Source organism: Perognathus longimembris, chromosome 14 (genome assembly GCF_023159225.1).
Source record: "Perognathus longimembris pacificus isolate PPM17 chromosome 14, ASM2315922v1, whole genome shotgun sequence".
NCBI lineage: Eukaryota > Metazoa > Chordata > Mammalia > Rodentia > Heteromyidae > Perognathus > Perognathus longimembris.
Genome location: NC_063174.1, coordinates 61,250,511 through 61,275,841, shown reverse-complemented (window position 1 = coordinate 61,275,841; position 25,331 = coordinate 61,250,511). Strand labels below are relative to the sequence as shown.

General features: G+C 64.6%; 2 protein-coding genes across 3 annotated transcripts; one reads left to right on the top strand and one right to left on the bottom strand.

Moving 5' to 3' along the window:
* Nucleotides 1–3,099: 3,099 nt before the first annotated feature.
* Trmt61a (tRNA methyltransferase 61A) lies at nucleotides 3,100–9,728 on the bottom strand. Of its 2 annotated transcripts, none has more exons than XM_048362564.1 (4): nucleotides 9,709–9,728; nucleotides 8,522–8,862; nucleotides 5,693–5,959; nucleotides 3,100–4,047 (listed from the first exon to the last, which is right to left on the bottom strand). In XM_048362564.1, the coding sequence occupies exons 2-4, from the start codon at nucleotides 8,850–8,852 to the stop codon at nucleotides 3,779–3,781; spliced, it is 867 nt and encodes a 288-aa protein (XP_048218521.1). In that variant the 5' UTR covers nucleotides 8,853–8,862; nucleotides 9,709–9,728; the 3' UTR covers nucleotides 3,100–3,778. The 2 variants fall into 2 exon arrangements, with proteins under 2 accessions (XP_048218521.1, XP_048218523.1); XM_048362566.1 differs by lacking the exon at nucleotides 9,709–9,728 and adding an exon at nucleotides 9,660–9,708.
* Nucleotides 9,729–14,060: 4,332 nt separating this feature from the next.
* Ckb (creatine kinase B) lies at nucleotides 14,061–17,535 on the top strand. The gene is made up of 8 exons (XM_048362969.1): nucleotides 14,061–14,148; nucleotides 14,407–14,629; nucleotides 15,432–15,586; nucleotides 15,678–15,810; nucleotides 15,944–16,115; nucleotides 16,621–16,744; nucleotides 16,859–17,048; nucleotides 17,180–17,535. Exons 2-8 carry the CDS (start codon nucleotides 14,437–14,439, stop codon nucleotides 17,356–17,358), a joined length of 1,146 nt encoding a protein of 381 aa, XP_048218926.1. The 5' UTR covers nucleotides 14,061–14,148; nucleotides 14,407–14,436; the 3' UTR covers nucleotides 17,359–17,535.
* Nucleotides 17,536–25,331: the final 7,796 nt, after the last annotated feature.

Sequence of the window (25,331 nt, the reverse complement as noted above, 5' to 3'; positions counted from 1 at the left end):
CCTGGGCCCAGAGGTCAAGGGGCATCCGAGCCCTCAGGTTCCAGCCGGGCTGAGTGGGGAAAGGCGGGGGGTGGGCACGGGCGGCAGGTCAGGCCCTGGCATGGAGGTGCTGGGGCACTGTGTGGGGATGTGGGAAGGGGACTCAGGTGGACGTTGGGCCAAGCGGGGTGAGGGACTCCCCCGAACGGGGCTGGATGGGGCTCAGTGGGGGGGGGGGCTTGCCTACCCTGCATGAAGCCCCGGGTTCCAATCCTCAGCACCCCACACACAGAAAAGCCAGAAGTGGCTGTAGCGGCAGAGTGCGAGCCTTGAGCAAAAGCAGCTCAAGGACGGCGCCCAGGCGCGGAGTCCAGGCCCCAGGACTGGCGAGAAAGGAACAAGAACAGGACTGGAAGGGGCCCCGGCATCCTTGAGGGGAGCTCCCAGGGGGGCTGTCTGGATTTAGAGGAGGGAGACTGGAGGCGCCTGGGGGAAAGCAGGGATCCGGCAGAGCCCTGCAGCGCGGGGCGGGGCTTGGCTGCACCCCCTTCTCACAGTCTCCCCTCCATGAGGAAGGCTGGGGGTCTCGGGAGGGCAGGCTCCCCACTGAAGATCTTCCCCACTTCTACCTGCTTTCTCCCGAAAACGTGCCCTTGCCTCCCCTCCCTTTGAAGGGACAGATGCAGGGGAGCAAGCTGATTATTGTCAAAGGCGGAAGGCTGTGACCCAATTCCAAGCTATTCTGGGCCTGGTGGGAGCCAGTTATTCCCTCCCGCCTGTGATCCCGCCTCCCAGGCAGCCTGACCTCGAAATGCCCCCATCCAGGCCCCCAGCCTGCACAGCCTTGGGCTGGGGGGGACCTGGCTGGGGCTGGTGGCGACCCCATAGTCCCTGTGCACTGAGGACCCTCTGGGCAGAGCCTGCCACCCAAATGGGCCTGGCTGGCGGAGGAGCGGGGCCCCTCTGCCTACAGGTGTGGCCGTCACACCAGCTGGGAGCCACGGGTGCCCTGGGAAGTGAGGTGTGAAGCAACATTGGGAAGGGCAGGAAGGCCCGTGCCCGGCCCGCACACACCTGCCCACCGCGCGGCTCTCTCCACCCGGCTGGAGGTCAGTCCCGGAACATGCTGAGTAGCCATGTGACCGCAGGCTTGAAGAGCGTGTGCAACTAGGTGAGCAGGAGACGCAGGCCGCAGGCCCCAGGAGCGGGAGTCAGTGGCTCAGCGGCACCTACAGAGCCAGGGGAGGCTGCCACAGGGCGGCTCCCCGGGCAGACGGCTCCAGGCCGCCCTGCTGACTGTCACGGCATCACACGCAGAGACACATCTACCTGGAGAACCGGGGACTAGGGAGAAGGCCAATGCTCGGGTCCACCCAGGCAGGGCCCCCAGGGTCAGTGGTACTGGGGTTTGTACTCAAAGCCTTAAACTTACTCTGCTGGCATTCCACTGCTTGAGCCACACCTCCAGCCTGGCTTTTTGCTGGTCATTCTGGCAATCGAGTCCAACCCACTTTACTGCCAAGGCTGGTTTCAAACAAGAGCCTCTAAAATCTCCTAGGCTAGGATTACAGGTATGAGCCACTGGTGCACAGATTCCAGAAAGTTCTTGATTGTAAATCTTCTCTTCCATCACCCTGATAAAACCCTCAAGTGCCTCCTCCTAAGTCAAAATGTTGGGACTGGGAAGGTGGGTTGGTGGTAGAGTGTTTGTCTGGCATGCGTAAAGCCCTGGGTTCGATTCCTCAGCACCACATACACAGAAGAAGCCAGAAGTGGCGCTGTGGCTCAAGTGGCAGAGTGCTAGCCTTGACCAAAAAGAAGCTCAGGGACAGTGCTCAGGCCTGAGTTCAAGCCCCAGGACTGGCAAAAATAATAGGGGGGGGGCTCAAGAGCTATTTACGTGCCCAGAGGGGCAAGGAGCACTTCCCAAACAGAGGTCCCCCAAATTCTGAAACAAAAATGACTCCTTGGAGGCAAATAAATGTGCTTCCGCTGCATCCGTGCCCATGGGCCGTCTCATCTCCTGTCTTCCTGACTCACTCCGCACGCCTGGGTCTCCGCCGCCGCCCGCGCTGCGTGCACCCAGCTGCTCTGAATGGGTGCTTACGCCCCGAGCTCCGGGGCGGTGGCAGGCCCCACCGGCGCAGGACGAGGGGCTCAGGTCTCCAGGCAGCCCACCTGTCCCTCAGCACCGACCGTGGAACGTGAGATGGGGGCCAGCTGCAGGGGGGGGCTAGCAGCCCGGCAGCCCATACACACTGTGCGCACGCACACACATGCACACGCTGGTGGGGCTTGAACTCAGGGCTTCGGCCTCCTGACCAGATAGGATTGCAGGTGTGAGCCACGGGCACCCAGTTCACACTCATGGAGACTCAGTTCTGGTCCTTAACCTCCCCCCCAGGGAGCCTTAGGACGGGGACATCCTCCTGGAGGCCCAGTCCTCCCACCCCTAGGGCAGGACTGTGGCACGGTGCCCGCGGCTGGCACACCTCCCGTGTGCGCGTCTGGGGTGCTCTGGTGCCTGGCACTGGGAGGCAGTGCCGGGGACGGGAATTTCCATGGAAAAACTGAGGGGCTGGGGTGAGGCCTCGTGACGCGTCGAGGCTGCTGACTGAGGCGCCCGTCAGGCCCATGATGTTCCCACGCCGGCCGCGGCTGCGGCTCTCCTGCCGTCTACGGGGCGGCCAAACGGAAGGCACACGGCATGGCCGCTCAGGGCACGTGGGGGCTCATGGCAGGCTGGGGGCTCTGCGTGGAGGCTGCAGGGATGTGGGCGGAGCCCCTCAGCCCCGCCGACCACAGGCTGCCAGCTCCACTGGGCCCCGGCCTGCACCTTCCCCGGGGCCCACCCACCCTCCCGGGGTCCCCGGGGACAGCGTGGGAAGGAGGCAGGGAGCCTCAGAGGGCAGAGCTGGGCGGTCAGGGTCAGGCCAGGACCAGGAGGGACCAACCTCCGGAGCAGGCCTGGTGGTTCTGGGGACCCTGAGCCCCTTTGGGCAAACTCCAGACAACGGAGGGGTCCCCGGGACGGGCCCCCGCGGCTGCGGTGGAAACCCCAGGATGGACGCGCCGACCTCCGGGCGGCTGGGAGAGCAGTGGGCCGCAAGGCACTTGTTTTATTACTGTCGGGTACTCGGGCACAAGGCGGATTCCTGGTGGCTGACCCTGAACCAGGCCCCAGAGCTTGACCTGGGCGCCGGCCGGGCGGGGCGGCGCAGCTCCGTGGGAGGCTCTGGGGCTTCGTGAGCGGGTGGCCCCAGGCCTCGTGACGGGCAGTCATCTGTGGGCAGCTCGGCTCCCTCCCCGGGTCACGCAGATCCTGAAGGTGACGGGGGCTCTGGCTGGGCAGTGCCTGCCCCAGGGACACGAGGCCCCCGGAGGCCGGGAGGCTCACGTGTGGCCAGTGCAGCCCCAGGCTGGAGGGTCGCCTCCCCGTGCCCTGGGCCCCCTCAGTCCCCTCAGCAGACGGGGCAGGCCGGGACTTTATGCGTCAGCTTGATCCTGGCGTCCGGCTCCGGAGTGGCTCAAGTCCCCCGGTGCCCCTGGACCTCAACACCCAGGAGAGGCTGTGGCCGCGGAGACTTCATGTTGCCAGCCGCCAGCAGGCAGGCCGGAGCCCGGCCTCAGGAGCGGCGGGCAGCCGGGGCGGCCGCAGCGCCTCGCCAGAGCCCCGCCCAGCCCCGCCGTCTGTGTGGAACACGGGTCTTTCGGCAGGCGTCTGCGGGCCACGGAAGGAAGGCAGCCTCGGCCCCCTGCGTGTCCAGGCCGCGTCCATCCCGACGGCCCCCCAGGCCCCCTAGCCCGGGGTCTTGGTGGCGAAGGTCAGGTAGCCAGTGTGGCCCACCGTCTCCTTCATAGGGGTGCCGCTGCGGAAAGGGCCGGCGTCGGCGCCCGCCGGGGTGGGCGCGCCCCCCAGGTCGGGCAGGGGCAGGCTGACGGTGCGCACGTGGTACACCTGGGGAAGCACCTCCAGCGTGCTCAGCTCGGCGAAGCCGCGGGCCGCCAGCGCCTGGCACGTGCGCTGCACCTGCTCGATGCACGGCGAGAAGGAGCAGAAGCGTCCACCTGTAGGGGGCAGGACGGGGGCGGTGGGGGGGGCTGCGGGCCGGGGCTGCAGAAGGCACTGGGCACAGGCCCCACAGACGCCTCCCTCGACCGGGGCCTCCACTCACCAGCCCCGCTGAGCAGCCTGACCCTGACCCAGCCCCAGGAGGCCCGGGGCTGGCTGGCCACTGCCCCCCCCCCCACCTTCTTGCAGGCAGCTGAGGGCGCGGGGGGAGGGGGGCAGGCCAGCACTGCTGTCGGAGCTCACCCCAAGAATAGCACTAACCACAGGGGCGCGCGGGGCGGGGCGGTGCGTGGGCCTGGGCTGTCACGGGAAATTAGAGGCTGTCGTTGGCTGCTGAGAACAGGCGGCGCCTCCCAGCACAGCCCCGGCCGCTCCCTGCCGCCTCCCACCAGGGCAGCCCACGGGCGTCACTCAATCTCACGAGGAGGTGGAAGTCTGGCCCGGGTCCTGGTCCCAGCAGGAGTGGGGAGCTCAGTCCCTCAAGGGGCCAGCAGGTCCCTTGTCCGGCAGGGAGCCAGGGTGAAGCAGGCCCAGGAGACGGCACCTAGGGCTTTTTAGCAGCGGCAGCGGGGCCGGGGGTGGGAGGTGGGGGGAGGTCAGGGGTGGGAGGGGCTGACTCGCCGCCAGAGGCCACAGAGACGCCGGCTGCTGAGAGCTCACTCAGCACACGCAGCCCGGGAAGGGCCCGGAGAAGGGAGGCGCGGACTGTGGGGGGCACCCACTCACCCCGTCACCCTGGAGGGGGTCAGGGAGGGACTCTGCCTGGGCCCAGCAGGGACCCTGCACCAAGGGGTCTGCAGACATGGAGCTCACAGGGACCTAGAGGGGCCCCACCTACCGAGCCCCTTGCGACTGCAATAGAGACGGGACGGGACCCGCCGGGGCCCCCGCTAGCAGGAGCCTCGGCTTGTCTTTTTTTTGTTGTTTTTGGTGCCAGTCCTGGGGCTTGAACTCAGGGCCTAGGCACCGTCCTGAGCAGCTTTTGCTCAAGGCTAGCGCTTCACTTGGGCCACAGCTCCCTTTCCGGTGTCGGGGGCTCGCTGGAGATAGTCTCATGGACTTTTCGTGCCGAGGCTGGCTTTGAACAGTGAGTCGCACATCTCAGTCTCCTGAGTCGACAGGATTAGAGTCATGGCCGCGGGCCACGGGCTCTGGGCTGTCTTAAAGACGGTCTTTCTTCTGTTGGCCTCCACGCGCCCTGCACTGCGCCTGGCGGGGAGGGGAAGCCGCCTTGGCTGCCAGGCAAGCAAGCTCCTTCTCCAGAAAAGGCAAAGTCCCTGGGCCTCGCCAGCCGCCTCTCTGGCTTGGGGCCAACCTAGACCTCCCCAGTGCTCCGCCTCCGGGCCCGGCATCTTCCCTAAAAGGGGCCAGCCGCCTGGATCTGTGGGTGGGGTGCCGCGGGAAGTGCTGGGGGCTGCCGCCGGCCCCCTCCATCCCTTTGGGCCCAGATGCCCTGCCAAGCAGAGCACAAGAATCCTGCCCGTCCCCAGGGACATCCTCTCGGTGGGGAGTGGGGCCCGACTCCCAGGTGGCCAGGGCCACTCCTGCTGCACGGCCCGAGGTGCCTGGACTCCCCAGACTCCAGAGGGCCCAGAGCTGTGGCCCAGTCCCTGCCGCTCCCACCCAGTGCCCCAGACCCACCTTCGACCTTGAGGGCGTCCCAGGCGTGGCCCACGGCCTCCCAGGGAGAAGGGATGTCCAGGAAGACAGCATCGGCCACGTGGCTCACGCCAAAGCCGCTGCGGCACACGTCCTGGGTGTGCACGGTCACCCAGCGGCCCACGCGGTGCTCCTGGAACTCCTCCCGGGCCTTGTCTGCTCGCTGCTGGTGGAACTCCACCGAGTGCAGGTGGCCCGTGGGGGCGATGCTGCGGATGATGGCGTGGGACACGGACCCGCTGCCGGTCCCTGGAGGGAGGAGGCGGGACGGGCGTCGGGAGTCACGTGGGGCCCGCGGCCACCGGGGACACAGCGCCCACGTCACCAGCGGGCATCGCCCCGCAAGCCAGCAGGCCACTCTTGGCAGCCTTGCCGCCCTCACACGGCACAGCCGCCCTTCGACTCCGCCCTGCTGGTCCCGGCTGGCCCTGGGGCTGAGCTCACGGCTGGCGTGGCACCACTCGAGACACAGCTCCACGCCGGCTGTTTGTTAATGTGAGGTAGGAGTCCCACGGACTTCCCTGCCCGGGCTGGCTTCGGATTGTGATCCTCAGGTCTCAGCCTCCTGAGCAGTGAGAATCACAGGCGTGAGCCACTGATGCCCGCTCCCCTGCACCGGACTCACATCAAGTGGACTGGGTCTGCACCTCCCTATCCCCATCCCACAGTCCCCCCCCAAGCTATGTCCCCCCTCCTATGGTTTCACACTTGCCACCTCCCCCTCAGCACCCAAAGGCAGAGCACTAAGTATCAACCTTGATCCATCACCTTGAAGGCCCTGGAGACCTGGCAAAGACACTCACTGCTCAGGCCAGACAGGTGTCCCCGCCTGCCTTGCCACCTGCCACCTCACCTCCAACTCCCCATTCCCAGTTTCTCCAAGGGGCCAGCCCCCTCAGCTCCTGCAGGCTGGGTCCCGGAGGCCCCTCCCCCTCAGCTCCTGCCAGTTGGTGGTGTGAGCTCTGTGCCCTTCCCACCCGTAGTCAGATGCCTCCCTCCCCACTCAGGAGACAGCCTCCTGATGAAGGGCGCCTCTGAGAGGCCCCTGCCCACCGGTGCACCCTCATTGCCTGAGGACTCACTGTCCAGCTGCACAGCCTGGCTGACCCACCCTGGCAGGGGCACTTGTACCACAGGGCATTTCCACTCCTGGAAGTACCTCCCTCTCCTCATTTTCTTCCCTCCCTCCTCCTCCCCCCATCTTTTAAATTTCTGACAGTCATAGGACCTTGAACTCGGGGCCTAGGTGCTGTATTTGAGTTTGGGCTTTTTTGTTTGGTTTTTTTTTTTTTTTTTTGAGGTCCTGGGGCATGAACTCGGGGCCTGGGCACTGTCCCTGATCTTCTTTTCTTTTGCTCAGTGCTAGCGCTCTACCAATTGAGCCACAGCTGCACTTCAGGCTTTTTGGTAGTTCATTGGAGATAAGAATCTCATGGACTTGGCTGCACAGGTTGGCTCAAAGCTCAATTCTCAGATCTCAGCCTCCCTTTAAGTAGCTAAGGTTCTAGGTGTTGAGCCACCGGCACCCGGCTTTCTCCTCATTTTCAACTCAAATGTGGCCCCCTCAGAGGTCTCCCCCGACTCCTCAGCCTGGAGTCCCCTCCAAGTCCCCTTCAAGCCTGCAGTGCTGTCTTACAAGGACTCAGCTATCCACCCAGGCCGCCCGCCCACTGCTTCCCAAGGGCAGGAACTGGGCCCGGTACAGAGTGCTCGCGGTCAGAGTCAGACAGGAGGCCTGGGGGACCCGGGCTGCTCACAGCACCCAGGGCGCTGAGGAAGCTGGTTCTGCAGCCTGCTCCCACACGGAGGGTGGGGATTGTTTTCTGCCAAGGGCCAAGCGGATATTTATGACATTATCTGTAGACCATATAAAACAATACCAAGGGCAGCCAACAAGACACACACGTCTGCTCTGTCAAGTGCCAAGTGAACTCAAGAAATCCGTATGGCCTAAGGCCAGTGGCTCCTCACCCCAGAGCCTCTCAGGACACCAACAACAGCACGCTTTTATGACCCAGGCAGCCCAACCCACAAGAAACATGCCACTGGGCTGGGAATGTGGCCTAGTGGTAGAGTGCTTGCCTAACATGCATGAAGCCCTGGGTTTGACTCCTCAGCACCACATAAAAATAAAAGCCAGAAGTGGCACTGTGGCTCCTGTGGTAGAGTGCCAGCCTTGAGCAAAAGAAGCCAGGGACAGTGCTCAGGCTTTGAGTTCAAGCCCCAGGACTGGCAAAAAAAGAAAAGAGAAGAAATATGCCACCAGTAATATACCCAGATATAGGCCTAGATTAGTTCCTGACAAGGCTACATGCCTCATCAGCTCCCCCAGGGGACTCCAGCACCTGTGGGGGGATGGGGGAATAGCTAGCTCTGACACACCTACCCATCCTCAGGGCTTGGCTCAGCAACAGTGGGGCTGCCAACCTTCACTAGAGGTAGGCAAGGGCCTGACTGTGGGTGAGTGCAGGACAGGCTCCCCTCTGCTACGGAGTTCCTGGGGTCACAGGGCCTCCCTCGGGGAAGGAACAACTCTCAAATGCTCCAACAGCACATGGACAGGGATGAGCAGTTAGCACCTCGGTCAGAACCAAGTACATGGGCACTTCCCTACCAAGGCAGGAAAGACCCTGCTACCTCAGGTCCAGTCCCCAACGCCTGTCACTGGCTTCCCTGCTTCCACCCTCCCTGACCACGGTTGCTGCTAACGGAGCCAGAGTTCTCATGCACACCTGTCTGGAAGGGCAGGCTGCAGGGCGGATACCTTCGTGTCAGTTTCTCAAGTCGAACTGAAACACTTGAAGAACTCACCAGACTCGCAGACCACGGAGCCAGGCCGCAGCTCCAGCATCATCGTGAGCAGGGCAATGTCGGTGGAGTAGAGGATTTGTGTCCGGTGTGGCAGATTCAGAGTCCAGAGCTCAGGCGTGGGGTGCAGCACGTACACCCAGCCGCCCCGGCTGCAGATCACTTTGGAGCCAAAGGGCCGGCCGATGAGGTCCACTGAGTGTCGCAGGACACCGTGCCGGGTCTGAGTCTGTGCCCCGCGCCGCACGCGCACTGCCACCATGGAACCGTGGCCCAGAGACAGGATGGCTGTGTCACCCTCCTTGATCAGCTCCTCATAGGCCACGAAGCTCATTGTGCCAGACCTGGGGAGGGGCGGGCAGGAGGTCAGGAGGCCTGGGGGGGGGTATGAGGTCAGGGGGCAGGAAGCAGGCTGTGGACCTCTTTTCTGGGGTAGGTCAGGCCCACCCACATTCTAAGCCGTGAAGGGTGGGGTGGATGGCTGGTTGAGCCCTGGCGCTGCTTAGAAGGCAGCGCAATAGAGGTGCACACTCTCCTGAGACCTGAAGCCGTTCTTGGCTTGCGAAGCTGGGCAGGGTATGAGATGGGGGGGGGGGGCAGCGTGGAGAAATGGCAGAGAGGGGGCCCAAGGATTCCCACACAGAATCCTCCAGGAAGGCCAGGCACCAGTGGCTCACGCCTGTCATCCTAGCTCTCAGGAGGCTGAGATCTGAGGATCGAGGTTCAAAGCCAGCCCGGGCAGGAGCGTCTGTGGGACTCTCATCTCCAATTCACCACCAGAAAACCGGAAGTGGCGCTGTGGCAGGCCCCGAGTCCGAACCCCGTGACTGCCTCCCCGAGCCCCCCCCACCCCCAAAATAAAAAAGAAATCAATCCTCCAGGAAGGAGCCCGCATTCCCCACACGAAATGACGAGGCGGCCTCGGCCGGCGTCCCAGCCGGGCCGGGTGCGCAGAGCGACTCCCCAGGCCCGAAAGCCGGGCTCCGGGCGGCCAGGGGGCCGCGCGAGGGGCGGGCGGCGCGGCGGGCGGGCGGCCACGCGGAGGCCGGGCGGCTCCAGAGCACGGAGGCAGGGCCCGCGGAGGAGGCGCCGGGAAGGCGCGGGGAAGCCCCGGGGCCCCGCACCGCGCGCGGCGCCTCACCCGCGGCTCTCCGGCCGTGCGGCCCCACACGCGGCTCCGCGGCGCTCACCTCGGCCGGCTCCGGGCGCACGCCGATGACGTCACGACGCGACGCGCCGGGCGCGCGCGAGGCCGGTCCTCCGCGCGCACTCGCGCGTCGCCTAGGAGACCGGAGGCCCCGCCCCTCGCCGCGCGAACCCGGGTGGCCGCGCGCGACCGCGGCGCGTGGACGTTTTGTCTTTGCCAACGCTCCGGGAAGGCCGGGCCCGGGGCCGGGGCCGGGGCCGGGGCCGGGGCCGGGGGAGGGTGGGGCCGGGCACCGCCGGGGCACTTCGGCGGAGGTTTCCCCGGGAGGCCGGGGGCGAGGCGGCGCGGGCTGGGCTGGGCTGCGGGCCCGAGCGGCTCCTCCCCAGGCGGCGCGGCCGCCCCGACCCCGGCCTCGGCCTCTGCCGCCGGCACCCCGGGCCGGGCCGGAGGCGTCCCCGCCGAGCCGGCGCCGGGCCCGGGCCGCGGAGCGCGGGAGCGCGGGCTCCTCCCTCCGCCGGGCCCGTGCGGGAGGCCCCGCGCCCGGCCTCGCCCGCTGCGTTCCCCCGCGCGGCCGGCCCTCGTCCGGGGGTCCCGGGCCGCGGGGCGGCGGGGGGACTTGGGTGCCCCGTGCCCGGCGTCCCGGGAGGCCCCAGCTCCGGCCCCTTCCCCGGGCCCGCTTCCCCCTGGGGTGTGCACTCGTGGGCCTGACTCATCCCCTAATTGCGCCCCTGGGAGGCCGGCTTTCCACGCCCGCCAGCCCCTCCGCCCGGCGCGCGGGCGTGGGGGGGGGGGTCGGGGCCTTTCCCAGGCCCGCTAGGACTTGGCGACCGGGGGGGGGGGGTGTCCCTATCTCCCATACCTCCACTCGCCTCCGCCCCTCCTCCCCGGCCTCCTTCCCGAAGGCTCCGTCGTGTCCGAGCGCTCCCAGACACCACCCAGCCCGCGCCCGGCCCGTCTCGCGCGGCCCCCCGGTCGCCGAGGAGGATGGCGCAGGGCTTCCTGCCCCCAGCTCCCCGGGGGCCCCGCGACGGGCGGGGGAGAGGCGTCCCGGCGCGTCCCCGGCGCGTCCCGGGGGAAGGACACGCACTTTCCGGACTTGCTTTTCACCAGCCTGGCCTCGGAGCCTCCCCACCCCCACCCCCCGCACCGCCTCGGGAAGAGTTCCCAGGCCCGCAGGGTTTCGAATTCCACATCCCCTCCCGAGCCGCCTAATCTCCTCGTTTAACATTGAAAAGGCACTGGGGAGGGAGGGGGGCGTCTGTTTTTTCCACTTCTTTGTTTTAACTCGCCAATCTGACCTTTCTGATACTGGCGCTCACTATCTTTTTGATGTCTGCCACGCTTCACACTTCACTTTCCCCTAGGCCAAGTTTATACAGGGGTGGGGGCGGCTTAAGTGGAATCTTAATGAATCCTCTCCCTAATCCTCTGGTGGGGATTTACTGATGGGGAAACTTGACAGTTGGAAAACTGACTCAGAGATTAGGTAATTTGCCTGACTGCGCACAGCTAACACAGCTAAAGCGGGCTTGGGATTTAAAACCACAAACCTGGCCAGAAGCTGGTGGCGGCTGCCCACAATCCTGCTCAGACTGAGATCTGAGGATCACGGTTCAAAGCCAGCCCAGGCAGGAAAGTCTGTGAGACTCTGACCTCCAATGAACCACCAGAAAAACAGGAAGGGCGCTGTGGCTCAAAGTGTAGAGCGCTTCGCCTTGAGTGAAAAGAGCCCAGGGACAGCCTGAGGCCTCAGTACGCGCCCGGGGACTGGAGACTAAAATAAATAAAATCATAAGCCCAGATCTAGGGAGCTGGCAGCATATTTGAAGAAAGCGGGGCTCACGCCTGAAATCCTAGTTACTCTGGAGGCTGAGATCCGAGGATCTTGTTTTGAAAAAAAGGGCCTCCGTGAAAGAGCTTTTAGACAGCATCTCCGTCCTGAGTTCAAGCCCCACGACCTAGGGAAAAAGAAGAAAAAATAAAAAGAAAGTGGGAGAGGTGTTGGGAAAGAAAGCCTGGAGGAACAGACGCCCCTGAGGCCCCGGAGCGGCGCTCCTCAGCCCCTCGGCCGGGACCCGCTTCCCGTGGCCTCGCTGCCCAGCCCTCTCCTGAGCCCAGCCCGCTTCCCCTTAGCCCTGCGCAGCCCTGCGCAGCCAGGGTGCCTGGGCCCCAGCCGAGCACCCCGGCAGACTCGGGCCGGCCCGGACGCAGGCCCGGACCCTGGGCTGTGAGGCCCCTTCCAGGCCCGTGGTTAATGTGTGACCACGCGCCATTTCTAAGGCACCTGGGCCCTAAATGGGTGGTGGCCTCGCCCAGCTCCTGCTGAGACCACTGCCCGGGCGGGCGCTGTCCCTGAGCTCCGCGGCTCCAGGCTAACGCGCTACCACTCAGCCACAGCGCCACTTCGGGTTTTCTGAGTAGTTTATTGACTGTTGTGCCCTGCTGGCTTTGAACCGTGATCCTCAGGTCTCAGCTTCCTGAGTGGCTAGGATGGCAGGTGTGAGCTGGCCCAGATGGACATTTTTTAACCCCCCCCCCCCGCTAATGCAGCCACCACCATCCCTGCCTTAGCTAACCCTGCACCACAGATCCACGCGCAGCCCAGCGGGTGTCAGCCCTCCACTTAGCCGCAGCCCTTCCTATGTACACCCAGGCGAAGGGCCGCGGGGTGCCGTGGGGGATGGGACAGGGACAGGAGGAAGTCCTGTGCTTCCCAACCCCCCAACCCAGGGACCGGCTGTCTCCTTCCTCTCTTCAGGCTACACACAGAAACGGGAGCGCCCCCCGGCTTGGGGGTGGGGGGCGAGGCAGGGTGGGCAGCTGTGGATAATTCTGAGGTGGGGGAAGGGGCTACCGGGGGGCCCAGAGACAGGAATTCCAAGTTCAAGGGACACCTGCTGTCTGGCCAGACAGAGGGCCATTTTCCTTTGCACATTGGCTTCTTTTATTGCTCTGAGAAATGCTGACTTGGAACGGGAAGAGGCCACGGTGATAGCAAGGAGGCAGAGTCCTGCACTGGGAACAGTAGTACTCGTAACAGGACGGCCATGGCTGCCTGTCCTCTGGGTCCTCACCCGAATGCCCCCTCTCATCTGAGAGGCACCTGTCCATCGTCTCTGCCCCCTTGTCCTACACTCACATCCCTTACATTTGGTTCCCTGGACAACTCACTGTCTGCTGTCTGCCTAGAGTGGCAGGTCCGGGGCCTTCTTTGGAGCAGCATCCCTGCCCCCTGTCAGTGACAAGCAGGGCTCCTCGTGCCATGCCCGGAGGGATTTTGTCATCCACACGGAGAGGGACTCCTTGCTTTACTCATACAGCAATGGGCGAAAGGCTATGGGCAGATGTCAGTTACCAGGCCCTTTTATTTTGGCAAGTGAGTAATATTCCACAATAGAGATCTCTTCCCACCAGTAGCCAGCTCCAGTGATGGGCCCTGGGTCCCATCTTGCTCAGTCTGTCTTCCCTCGTACCTCCCTCCTTGCTTATTAGCAGGGAGCATCCTTCTCCCCATCGAGGCCGGATTCCTAGAAGTGCGAATGTTGGGTCATGGAGTTTAAACGTTTTTTAATTTTACAGATACTGCCAAAATACTTTCCAAAAAGGATGTAGCGATTCACAGCCGAGTGTGAACAAGTCTCCACGCGTTCCAAGGCACGGCCAGCACCGGCCAGGTCTGCCCTTTTCACACCCGTGCAAGCTCGAGTGTGTGGGGTAGAGGAGGATAAACTTCCTGCTCCAGGTCAAGTGACTTTTCCTTGTTTTCTTGGCCGTTCTGGACACCGTCTCTGGCTCCTTTCGCAAGAGGCCAGCACTCTACCCTTTGCGCCCGCCTGGCTTTTCCTGTTTATGTGGTGCTGAGGGCTCGAACCCAGGGCTGTATGCCCCCTGCCACGGGGCCGCCCTGGTCCTTGAGGCCAGGGCCGGGGCTGGCGCTGGGAAATGCCAGCGTCCTCTCGGGGAGTAGGCGCGGGAGATGCTCCCGGGCCGCGCTCGGGGCCCCGGGGCTGGGCCAAGGTCAGGGCGGCCAGTGCGGGTGCCGCGGGGCTGGACCGCAGCCGGGCTGCGCCTCCGGCCCGGAGGCGCCCGGGGCACCTTGAGGAAGGTCGGGGCCGGGAGCCGGCGGGGCTGCGCGGGGTGGGGACGGCTCCCGGGGGAGCCCCGCGCCCGCCCGGCCAGGGTCGTGCGGGGAGGTGGGTTTTCCGGCCTCCGCGTCCCGCCCGGAGGCCGTGTGCGCGGGCGGGGGGCGCTCCGGGCGGGGTCTCCGCCGCGGGGGTCGCGGAGGGGGGCGGGGGCAGCGGCCCCGGGACAAAGCGCAGGCCCCGCCCCCGGGCGCGGGCCAATGGAATGAATGGGCTATAAATAGCGGCCAATGGGAGGCCGCGACGCGCCCCTTAAGAGCCGCGGAGCCGCGCGGCCGCCGTCCGCCCGCGCCGCGCTCCGAGCTGCCGTCCGCGCCGCGCCCGCTCCGCCCGGCCTCCCGGTGAGCGGAGCGCGGCCCGGGCGGGGGGCGGCGCGCGGGGCGGGGGGCGCGGGGAGCGCGGAGGGGCGCGGGCTGGGGAGCGGGGCCGCCGCATCCCCGGCGCCCGGAGGGGTCCCGGGCGGGCGGGCGCGGGGCGGGCGCGGGGCGGGCGCGGGGCGGGCGCGGGGCGGGCGCGGCCGCTGACCTTGGGCGCCGCGGGGGGCGTCCCGGGCTCCGGGCTCCGCGCGCCCCGGGGCCCCGCTGACCGCGGCCTCCCGCCCGCAGCCCGCCGCCGCCGCCGCCGCCGCCATGCCCTTCTCCAACAGCCACAACGCGCTGAAGCTGCGCTTCCCGGCCGAGGACGAGTTCCCCGACCTGAGCTGCCACAACAACCACATGGCGAAGGTGCTGACCCCCGAGCTCTACGCCGAGCTGCGCGCCCGCAGCACGCCCAGCGGCTTCACGCTGGACGACGCCATCCAGACCGGCGTGGACAACCCGGGTACGCGCCGCGCCCGCGCCCGCCGCCGGCCTCCCGTGCTCCCCGCCGGCCCCGCGGCCCGCCCCGCTCCCGGCCTCCGGGCCCCGCGGCCCCCGGGTCTCCTCTCCCCCCTCCCGGACCCGCAGCCCCGGTCTCCCCCCCCCTCCTTCCCGGCCTCCGGGCCCCGCGGCCGCCGGGTCTCCTCTCCCCCCTCCCGGACCCGCAGCCCCGGTCTCCCCCCCCCTCCTTCCCGGCCTCCGGGCCCCGCGGCCGCCGGGTCTCCTCTCCCCCTCCGGGCCCCGCAGCCCCCGGGTCTCCTCTCCCCCCCTCCCGGCCCCGCAGCCCCGGTCTCCCCCCCCCTCCTTCCCGGCCTCCGGGCCCCGCAGCCGCCGGGTCTCGTCTCCCCCCTCCCGGCCTCCGGGCCCCGCGGCCGCCGGGTCTCCTCTCCCCCCTCCCGGCCCCGCAGCCCCGGTCTCCCCCCCTCCCGGCCTCCGGGCCCCGCAGCCGCCGGGTCTCCCCGCCCTCCTTCCCGGCCTCCAGGCCCCGCAGCCCCCGGGTCTCCTCTCCCCCTCCGGGCCCCGCAGCCCCGGTCTCCGCCCCCTCCTTCCAGGCCTCCAGGCCCCGCAGCCCCCGGGTCTCCTCTCCCCCCTCCCGGCCTCCGGGCCCCGCAGTCCCTCCCCACTCCCGTTCCCCACCTCCCGCCCGCCTCCGGCCCCCTGGTCTTCCCCCCCTCCGGGCCCCGCGGCCCCGTGGCGTCCCCCCCCCGCGCCCTCCCCTCCGCCGGGCCGGCGATGACGTCACCGCCCGTCCCCCCTCCCCCCAGGCCACCCGTTCATCATGACGGTGGGCTGCGTGGCGGGCGACGAGGAGTCGTACGAGGTGTTCAAGGAGCTCTTCGACCCCATCATCGAGGACCGGCACGGCGGCTACCAGCCCAGCGACGAGCACAAGACCGACCTGGACCCGGACCACCTGCAGGTGCGGGGCGGGCGGGGCGGGCGGGGCGGGCGGGGCGCGCGGGGGCGGGGCCGCGGCGGGCGCTCACCCCGCGCCCTCGCTGCCGCCCCAGGGCGGCGACGACCTGGACCCCAACTACGTGCTGAGCTCGCGGGTGCGCACGGGCCGCAGCGTGCGCGGCTTCTGCCTCCCCCCGCACTGCAGCCGCGGGGAGCGCCGCGCCCTGGAGAAGCTCGCGGTGGAAGGTAGGGGGGGGGGGCGCGGAGGGGGGGCGAGGGGGGGCGCGGGGCGGGGCGGGGGGGCGCGGAGGGCACGCGGGGCGGGGGGGCGGGTCCCCCGAGGCCCGCGCCGATCCCAGCGCTCCCCCCCCCCCCGCAGCCCTGTCCAGCCTGGACGGCGACCTGGCCGGCCGCTACTACGCGCTCAAGGGCATGACGGAGGCGGAGCAGCAGCAGCTCATCGACGACCACTTCCTCTTCGACAAGCCCGTGTCGCCCCTGCTGCTGGCCTCGGGCATGGCGCGCGACTGGCCCGACGCCCGCGGCATCTGGTACGGGCCTGGCGGGCGCCCCGCCCCCCGCCCCCCGCCTCCCCGCCCCCCCGCCCGGGCCCCGCCCCCCGCCCCGGGTCCGCGCCCCTCTCCCGGGTGGGAACCGCTCTCCCGGCTCCTCCGCCCTCCCGGGAGCCGAGCCGGAGCGCCTTGTTTTCCCTCCTCGCCTTCCCTTCCTCCCCGCCGGGGTTCTGCCAGGTGCCAATGACGCAGGAGGCTCCCGGAGCGTCCGGGCCTCGCGGGGCCGTGCGGGGCCGGCCGGCCGGGCGGGACCTGGCCGCTCCCAGCGCGGCTGGGACCCGGGGTCGGGCTTTGCTCCCAGGGACCCTGGCCTCCCTGCCCCCCCACCCTCGCGCTGGGCGGGGTGCTGGTGGCAGCCCCCCCCCCGGCCCCTCCGGGCCCAGCACCCCGAGGGCTTGGGAGTTCTTTGGGTCCGAGGTCACCCGGAGTTTTGGGGGTGTGCCCCGAGATGAGGAGCCTTGGCGTGGCTGCGCCCCTCCCGCAGGCACAACGATAATAAGACCTTCCTGGTGTGGATCAACGAGGAGGACCACCTGCGCGTCATCTCCATGCAGAAGGGGGGCAACATGAAGGAGGTGTTCACCCGCTTCTGCACCGGCCTCACCCAGGTCAGGCTCGGCCCCGCCCCCGGGCCCCGGGCCCGGCTGTGTGCTGGGGGCCTGGCGCCAGAGCCCAGGGTTCCCGGCCGGTGTCCCCTCTGAAAACCCCTTGTCCATTACCAGATCGAAACCCTGTTCAAGGCTAAGAACTATGAGTTCATGTGGAACCCACACCTGGGCTACATCCTCACCTGCCCGTCCAACCTGGGCACGGGGCTGCGCGCGGGCGTGCACATCAAGCTGCCCCTGCTGGGCAAGCACGAGAAGTTTGCAGAGGTGCTGAAGCGACTGCGGCTGCAGAAGCGGGGCACAGGTGAGGGGGCACGGAGGCCGCCTCCCGGGGGGCACGGGCGAGGGGGCACGGGAGACCGTCTCCCGGGGGGCACGGGCGAGGGGCCGCACGTTCTCTCTGCCCCCCTTGACCCGGCTGGCCGTCATCTCCAGGTGGGGTGGACACGGCCGCTGTGGGCGGGGTCTTCGACGTCTCCAACTCGGATCGCCTGGGCTTCTCGGAGGTGGAGCTGGTGCAGATGGTGGTGGACGGCGTGAAGCTGCTCATCGAGATGGAGCAACGTCTGGAGCAGGGCCAGGCCATCGACGACCTAATGCCTGCCCAGAAGTGAACCCGCCTGTGCCGCCACCAGCTCACCGCTTCCTAACTTATTGCCTGGGCAGTGCCCACCACCCCCGATGCCGCCTGTCAGCTGAGCCTTAGCCTTGCTGTAGACTTCTGTCACCTGGGTAGAGTTTATTTTTTTGATGGCTAAGCTGTTGCTGAAATAAACTAGGGTTTGGCCTGCCTTGTGTCTTGAGTGACGCCTTTCTTCTGGAAGCTGACGGTAGGGTTGGGGTTCTGAGACGTGGTCTCCCGTGCGGGGGGCCTCTGCCCACCGGGTTCCATCCGTGTGTGGGGGAAGGACGGGGGGGGTGGGAGCGAGGCTCTGAGTGCAGGCATGAGCATCTAAGGACATCTTGGCTTTGGGAGGTGGAGCCTGGCTCCCCCATTCCCACTGGGGGAATGGAGGCAGAAACTTGATGCTTTTCCAGTTCCTTCTCCACTCTTCCTGGCAACCCTCAAATCCAGGCTTCTCTCCTCTGCCTCTTTCTTCCCCCTTCCCCACCACCTACACCGTCTCCTAAATCATCTGCCCCGTTCCTGTTCCTCCTCAGCCTCCACCCTCAGGCTAAGCTGCTCCCCTCCGGCCCCCGGGCTGTCTCTAGATGCTTCTGGCAGCAACTAGAAACAGGGTCCCCTGGATCCTGCCAGTTTCACTGACCCTCTTCCCCATGTTCCAGGGGGATGGAGTTCCTAGACCTCTGCCCCTTCAGGGCTTGGGAGGACCAGGCTGCCCTCCGGGCCGCTCCTCCCACCCGGCAGCATGTGCTGCCACCTGCTGGCCAGGCTCCCTGTGCCGCCGCAGGCACAGAGGGGTGAGCACGCGTTTATCTGGACACAGCACACCAGCCCAGGCCGGGGCCCAGGCCCCGCACGCCCAGTCAGCACAGGCTCCGCTGCAGGCTGCATCCAGAGGGCCCAGTGCAGCGGTGTGCGCGCTCTGGAGGGCCCCTGGGGGTCTTCACCCTCTGGGCCTGGCAATCTGGGAGTCCTGAAGGTCACACATGCCTGGCCCCCCATCCTGGGCAGCCCGTGCGCCAGGCCTACCCGGGAGGATTTCTTGGCAGTCAAGGGTGACATCGCTTCCCCTTCCCAGGTCTGCCTGCCCTCCCCACCGTCCCATCCCGTGCCAAGCCAGGCCTGCTGAGCAGCCCGGGCCAGGGGGCCCTGGGGGCCCTGTGCTCGGTGGCTCCTCGGTCTGGACAACCTCTGGACTCCAGAGACTTCCGTGGGAGCCCCCCCCCCGCCACAGCACACAACTTGGGGGGCCTGCAGAGATAGGGACAGATGATACTCAGATTCCTAGTTGGGGTGCCCGTGGCCCTGGGGTCTAGCGGGATGTGCCATGTGCACAGCCTGGGATCTCTGGCCAGCAATGAGCCCACTCAGTTTCAGCCACTCCACAGTTCGGTGGTTGGGGTGGTGCCCTGTGCATTGTGGGAGCTTCAGCAATGTCTGTGGCCCCCAATTTCACCCGCCCAAGCTATCAGGTCCACCCCCACCTTGCGGCCATCAGGAGCACTCAAAGTCAAACTCGAGTACCACAGCACCACAGAAACAACGGAGGGACACGATGGAGCGAGAGAACTGAGACCTGGCCAGCACTCGGTCCACCATGACAAACGGGCAAACCTTCCCCCGCTCCAGCAGCCCAAGCACCCCCGGGCCGGGACACTGGGGGACAGCAGGCCAAGAAAGCTGACAAGCCAACTCAGGGTACGAGACAGCTTGTACCCTGAGATCCCACACAGGATGCGTGGAAAAGCCCTGGAACAGCCTTCCCGTGCGGTGGGTGGGGCGACAGGAAACTTCCTTCTTCATACTTCATTTTTTGAATTTTCTACAGTGAACATGTATCATTTACATGAGACAAAGTGGCAGGCACCAGCGGCCCAGGCCCCAATCCTGGCTACTCAGAGGCCAAGGTCGAGGCTGGCAGGCTGGCACTGTGGCTCAAGTGGTAGAGTATTAGCCTTGAGCAAAAGAACCCTAGGGATCAGCACCCAGGTCCAGAGTTCAAGCCCAAGACTGACAAAAAAAAAAAAAGACAAAGTTGTTTTTGTTTTTGTTCAAGACCACAGCTTGAACTTGGTACCTGATACTTTTTTGCTCATTGGCCGGTGCTCTACCAACTAAGCCACACCTCCAACCCCAGGACACAGTAATTATTCTTTTGTGCCGTTAGGGTTCAAAGCCCAGGGACTTGGGAAAGCACCCCATCCCTGAACTACACTGCCAGCCCCAACAAAAGAGAGTGTTTGTTTTTTGTTGTTTTGAAATGGTTTTGGTGGTACCAGGGTTTGAACTCAGGGCTTCCCTTTTGCTCAGTTCGCTTGCTGGGGCCGTGCCCTGTTACTTGAGCTACATCTCCAGCCCCTCTCTCTGCTTGTTATTTTGGAGATGGAATCTGACTTTTCCACCCAGGCTAGACACAAACCACGGGCCTCTGGATTTCAGCCTGAGTAACTAGGATGACAGCCATGGGTGCCTGGCTTGAAGAAGTCTTTAAATGTGATGTGTCACAGGCGAGGAGAAGGTCATAAAAGCAAGAGCAGAATCTCTCCGTCCCCACTCCTCCCCCTGTGATGGGGAAACTGAGGCTGATGACTGACTCGAAGGCATTTGACTAGAAGCCTTAGACTCGTCTCACTGTGTTTTGACTTTTAAAGCTTTCCAGACCTCTCATGGGTGGGCCTCCCTCTGCCAACAGTACTTAGAAGGCAGCAATTGTCTGAGCTGCCGACAGCCCTTCTATTTCTGAGCCAGGCTGGTACTTATCACAGCCTCGCCATGCCTTAAGGGGCTGGTGTTTGTGCTCACAAGGGGTCAAGTTAATCATCTTCCCGCAGGGGAAAGGGACACTCTTTTATGGCAAGAAGTCATCCCGGTGGTGGAGGCATGGCTCGGTTGGCCGAGCGCTAGCCAGTGAGGGAAAGGGACAGCTAAAGAGTTCGAACGCATGCTCAGACCTAGAAAGGGAAAAAGAAAAGAAGTCATGTGGCTGCGAGGGCCACGGGGCGCTGACACTTCAGCCTAGAGGATTGAGGCGGCTCCGCTTCCGACCCCAGCTACTGGATCCTGCCCACGGCCCCGGCCCGGGCTGAACCCCCAGCTTTGCTGAAGACAGGAGGAGGAGGTTTTGCTTGGCCCCCGAAGTCCTGACTTCTCATGTTTTGTCAGCTGAGGGTCAGCTGAGGTCTGGCCCTGGTGTGCATCCGTCCGTCCGTCCGTCCTGCCCTTCTGGGGATCGGTGGTGACTGCAGTGGCTGAGAACAAAGCCACGCGAAACCGTTGCAGGCCCGAGTGCAGACCGTGGGTGCGCTCCCCCTGGGGCTCCCCCTGCTGGCCAGCCTGGGTGGCCCGCGGCCTCTCCCCTCCTCAGCGGGCTGCCTTCTCAACACCCCCTTGAGCGCGCTGGGGCCACCCTAGGAGGCGGGGACAAGGCCATCCCGCACACCCGCATAAACTCCTGTGACTTCTGCACCTCTCCAGTGGAGCGACCAGCTGGGGTGCCACCCTGGCGGCCCTCAGAGCCCCAGGCAGCGCAGGGAGCCCCGAGGCGGGGCACAGGTGCAAGCCTCGAGCAGAAAGAAGCCAGGGACAGTGCCCAGGCCCTGAGTTCAAACCCCAGGCTGGTACCAAAACAAAACAAACCCAAAAGCCAGTACTCTAGGGCGGGCTAAGCAGGTGGGTGTGACACTGGGCACAGCCAGAGTGGGGTTACTCCTCTTTCCAGTGGTGCCCCCCACCTCCACCAGCCCTGCCACACTTGCAGAGGCAGCCAGAATCCATCAAGGGGGAGGTGGAGTCCAGGCTGGACACAGCCCTTCGCGGGCTCCTGCGGGCCCTGCCCGGAGAGCCCACCAGGCGTCGGGGGCTGCAGGGCTGCCAGGCTGCGCTCACCCCAGGGGCGCGCAGGAGGGCCCCCGTGTCTGCGCTGAGCTGGACGGCAGAGGGGGGCCTCACGGTGCCCACTGCCGCAGGGTCGCATAGGAGGGGCCTGGAGGAGGGGCTGGTGGGGGCCAGGCAGGACAAGATGCTGCAAGTCCAACCTCCCCGTCTCCTAACACCTCATTACCACTTTTGCAGACACAGTCATTTTATACCAGGAGCCAGGTGCTATTCTAAGCTCTCGGGGTCCAGGAGAGGAGGCAGACCCTGCCCCCACGGGCTTAGCGAGACAGGACAGACGTACACACGGGGGCCTGAGGTCTGACCATTTGGTGTGCCAGGAGGGCGTGTGGCGCAGAGGGAGGGCAGAGCTGGGTCTGGAGGTGGGGAGGGAGGGGAGGTGGAGGCAGAGGCGGGGCGGCACGCCTGGCCCAGGCTGTTGAGCTGGGAGGCAGCAGAGTCTGGCTGTGACCCCAGGTCTAGAGACCGAGGCTCCTCGCTAGGAAGGGGCGCCTTCCTCCCTCGCCTCCGCTCTGCGGCTGGGCGGCCTGGCCGAGCTGGGCAGGAGGGAGAGGAGGCTTGGCATGTTTCCTGCTCTTGCTGCTGGGGTGGAGCCAGGGACTTGTACACTGGAGGAAAGCACACTGCCAGAGTTGTGTCCCAACCCTCGAACCCGCTCCCGTTCAGGACTGGGGTGGAGGGGCCTAGACAGTGCCCCTCAGCTTGGTGTTCACTGGAGCCACAACTCCACTTGCAGCCTTGGCTGTGTGGCCGGTGCCCCCCCTCCACACGCGGTCTTCACTCTCCCTTTCTGTGGGAGTCCCGAGAGCGAGGCCCCGCCCGCCCCTCCTGCCTCCCCCGCCCCCACCGGGCTGCCACACCGCCCCACAAGAAAAGCTTACCTCGGCTTGCTTTTTCCAAAACTGCAAATCAGAGAATTACCCAGAAGTCATTAGCTGGGTGTGGTGGCGCGCACGGTAATTCCAACATTCAGGTGCAAAGGCAGAGCTGCGGCCGCTCTCCTATCCACTGGCCTACAGCAAGAACTTGCAGCGACACCCCTGTGAACCCCACCCAGTGCCACCCGAGCGCCTCTCCTGGCCACACGGCCGCCGCCGGTCAGAGCAGCGCCTCTCGGGCAGGGGCTCCCACACCTGCAAGCACAACCATCTCCCGGGACATCGTCCCAGTTACACACATCAGATACACGTCAGCTCACACGCAAGCCCTTCATCCCCACTGGGGTGGACCGGAGGGGTCATTCCTTAAATGTCCTCGTCCTCGCCCTGCCCTGCTACCTGCTGCACTGGGACCATTCCCACCTCACAATGGCCACTTGTGACACACACACACACACACACACACTCTTGCTTGCGATGCTGGGGTTTAGACTCGGGACTCACTGGACTTGCTGGCTCGGCCAGTGTTCTAACCCTAGAGCCACGCCTCTGGCCACGTTGTTCGTTTTATTTTTTTGCTGGTCTTGGGACTTGAGCTCAGAACCCGGGCGCTGTCCCTGCGCTTTCGTGCTCAAGGCTGAGCCCTTGACCACTTGAGTCATAGCTCCACTTCCAGCTTTCAGTGATTATAGACATTAGACTCATGGACTCTCCTGATTGGGCTGGCTTTGAACTTCAGCCTCTTGAGTAACGAGGATGACTGATGTGAGCCTAGCTCATGGTGTCCTCTTGCCGTGAGGGTTCCGGTGCCAGCGCACCTACCAGGCTTCCCGGAGGAATCAGCAGTCTGGACTTTCAGACACCTGCTGTGACGGCACAGGCCTCCTGCCTCCGCAGACCAGAAGACAACACTTGATCAGCTTGCTAATAAACCCAGGACAGCTAGGGACCCAATTCCATATCATATCTCATACCAGAATCTAGGGAGTAAGGAAAAAAAAAGTGGCATTGCCTCCGCTCTAACATGGTTTTCAGTTCTAGAATATTCCTTTTTCAAAGATTGTCAGGGTTGGGAATGTGGCTTAGCGGTAGAGTGCTTGCCTAGCATGCACAAGCCCTGGGTTTGATTCGTCAGCACCATAAAAGCACAACAAGCTGGAAGTGGTGCTGTGGCTCAAGAGGTAGAGTGCTAGCCGTGAGCAAAAAGAAGCCAGGGACAGTGCTCAGGCCCTAAGTCCAAGCCCCAGGACTGGCAAAAAACCAACAAACACACATTGTGTGCAGAGTGGCCATTTCCTTGGGGGACATGCACTCATTTTGGGGAGCTCATTTAGTGGACCACTGCCCTTGGGAACCGACCTTTCTTGGGTCACAGAATAGCGAAGTCCCATCCTTGGTGAGGAAGGAACACTGTTGTTGGTCTGGCAACAGTGCCCAGGATGCACAGGGACTTGGAGGTGAAACTTGGAGGTGATCCGGTCCTTTTGTCTTGGTCAGTTCTGTGGCCTTTTAAGTGGTGACAGGCTACAAGCTGGACAGAACTCAACACTTTGCTCTTCAGAGCACTGTATCTGAGGGCTGCCTCTCATTTTCCATGAAGTAGGCTGGAAAGTTCCAGTGGGGGAGGGAGGAGGGAAAGAGGTTGGGGGCAAATGGGGGGTGCAGGGCGGGACAGGGAGGGACTGCAGGCTCAGTGACTTCCTCCTACCTTGCTGCTGCTTGGCAATCTCTTCTTCCTCTGGCAGTGGCTTCAGGGCTCGGGTAGGTGATTCTCCTGTCTCCATCTGCCTGCCGGTCTCCCGGCTGACTCACGCAGCTGCTTGCTGCTACCAACCTCCTCCTTCCTCCCAAGCTCCATCACCTCCCCATGTCAGGCCCAGCAATCCTTCCTGCTGCTCCGGCCAAAACCCAGTCCTACCCACACCTTTTCTTCTTGTTGTCAGTCCTGGGGCTTGAACTCAGGATGTGAGCACTGCTTCTGAACTGTTTTGCTCAAGGCTAGCGCTCTACCACTTGAGCCACAGCGCCACTTCTGGCTTTTTCTGTGTACGTGATGCTGAGGAATCGAACCCAGGGCTTCATGTATACGAGGTGAGCACTCTACCACTAGGCCATGTTCCCAGACCCCCTTTAAAAAAAAAAAAAAAAAAAACAAAAAACAAAACAAAACAAAAAAAAACACAACAGTGTGGAAGGGGCTGGGAACGTGGCCTAGTGGTGGAGTGCTGGCCTAGCATGTATGAAGCCCTGGCTTCAATTCCTCAGCACCACATACATAGAAAAAGCCAGAGGTGGCGCTGCGGCTCAAGCGGAAGAGTGCCAGCCCTTGAGCTGAAGAGCTCAGGGACGGGGTCCAGGACAGAATAGGGTGCTGCTATGAGGTCCAATGTGGCCTCAACTTCTGATCCTCCTGCCTTTGCCTCCCAAGCAGTGGTAATATAAATATAGCCACCACGCTTGGCCTCTGTGATCACTTTTATGGTATTTCTCACCATGTTTTTTTTGCCAGTCCTTGGGCTTGAACTCAGGGCCTGAGCGCTGTCCCTGGCTTCTTTTTGCTCAAGGCTAGCACTCTGCCACTTGAACCACAGCGCCACTTCTGGCCATTTTCTATATATGTGGTGCTGGGGAATTGAACCCAGGGCTTCATGTATACCAGGCCAGCACTCTACCACTAGGTCATATTCCCAGCCCTCCCACCATGTTCTGAACCAGGTATTCATCACTTCTAGTTTACCGACCACCTGCTGGAAAATCTGTTGCAATTTAAGACAAGAGGGGATCTATGTTTTCCTCATTCACGTGTTGCTTTCTGTGGCAGAACATAAACACACAGCTGAGGAGGGGGTGGTGGTGCCCTGCTTCCTATGCTGGGCAACTATAAGCCCCAAGCTACACACCACCAGGTGACGACTTTGCTGTGTCAGCCCGTTACCCCCAAACCATGTAGGTCCTGGAAACAATGTTTAGGTCTAACTCAACTGTGAGTCACCAAGGGAAAGAGGAAGATCACACAGAGCTATCAAGGCCTGGCACTTCCCCACTCCCGCTGCCCTCCCACTGCAAGGCACAGGGAGGGCTAGGGAGAAGAGATGTCCACGGCTCGCAGCTCGAGACTCACGCTGAGGACCGGCACTCCTACGCCACACAGCCCTCTGCTTCTGCTCAACTGGATGGAGGCGAGCAACGT

Excerpts from the sequence above, each read along its gene's own strand:
- Trmt61a (XM_048362564.1), bottom strand. The coding sequence starts at position 8,852 with ATGAGCTTCGTGGCCTATGAGGAGCTGATCAAGGAGGGTGACACAGCC. Across the intron at positions 5,960-8,521 it reads CTCCGTGGTCTGCGAGTCTG|GGACCGGCAGCGGGTCCGTG; the intron begins GTGAGTTCTTCA and ends TCCTCCCTCCAG. Across the intron at positions 4,048-5,692 it reads GGACGCCCTCAAGGTCGAAG|GTGGACGCTTCTGCTCCTTC; the intron begins GTGGGTCTGGGG and ends TGCCCCCTACAG.
- Ckb (XM_048362969.1), top strand. The coding sequence starts at position 14,437 with ATGCCCTTCTCCAACAGCCACAACGCGCTGAAGCTGCGCTTCCCGGCC. Across the intron at positions 14,630-15,431 it reads GACCGGCGTGGACAACCCGG|GCCACCCGTTCATCATGACG; the intron begins GTACGCGCCGCG and ends CCCTCCCCCCAG. Across the intron at positions 15,587-15,677 it reads TGGACCCGGACCACCTGCAG|GGCGGCGACGACCTGGACCC; the intron begins GTGCGGGGCGGG and ends CTGCCGCCCCAG.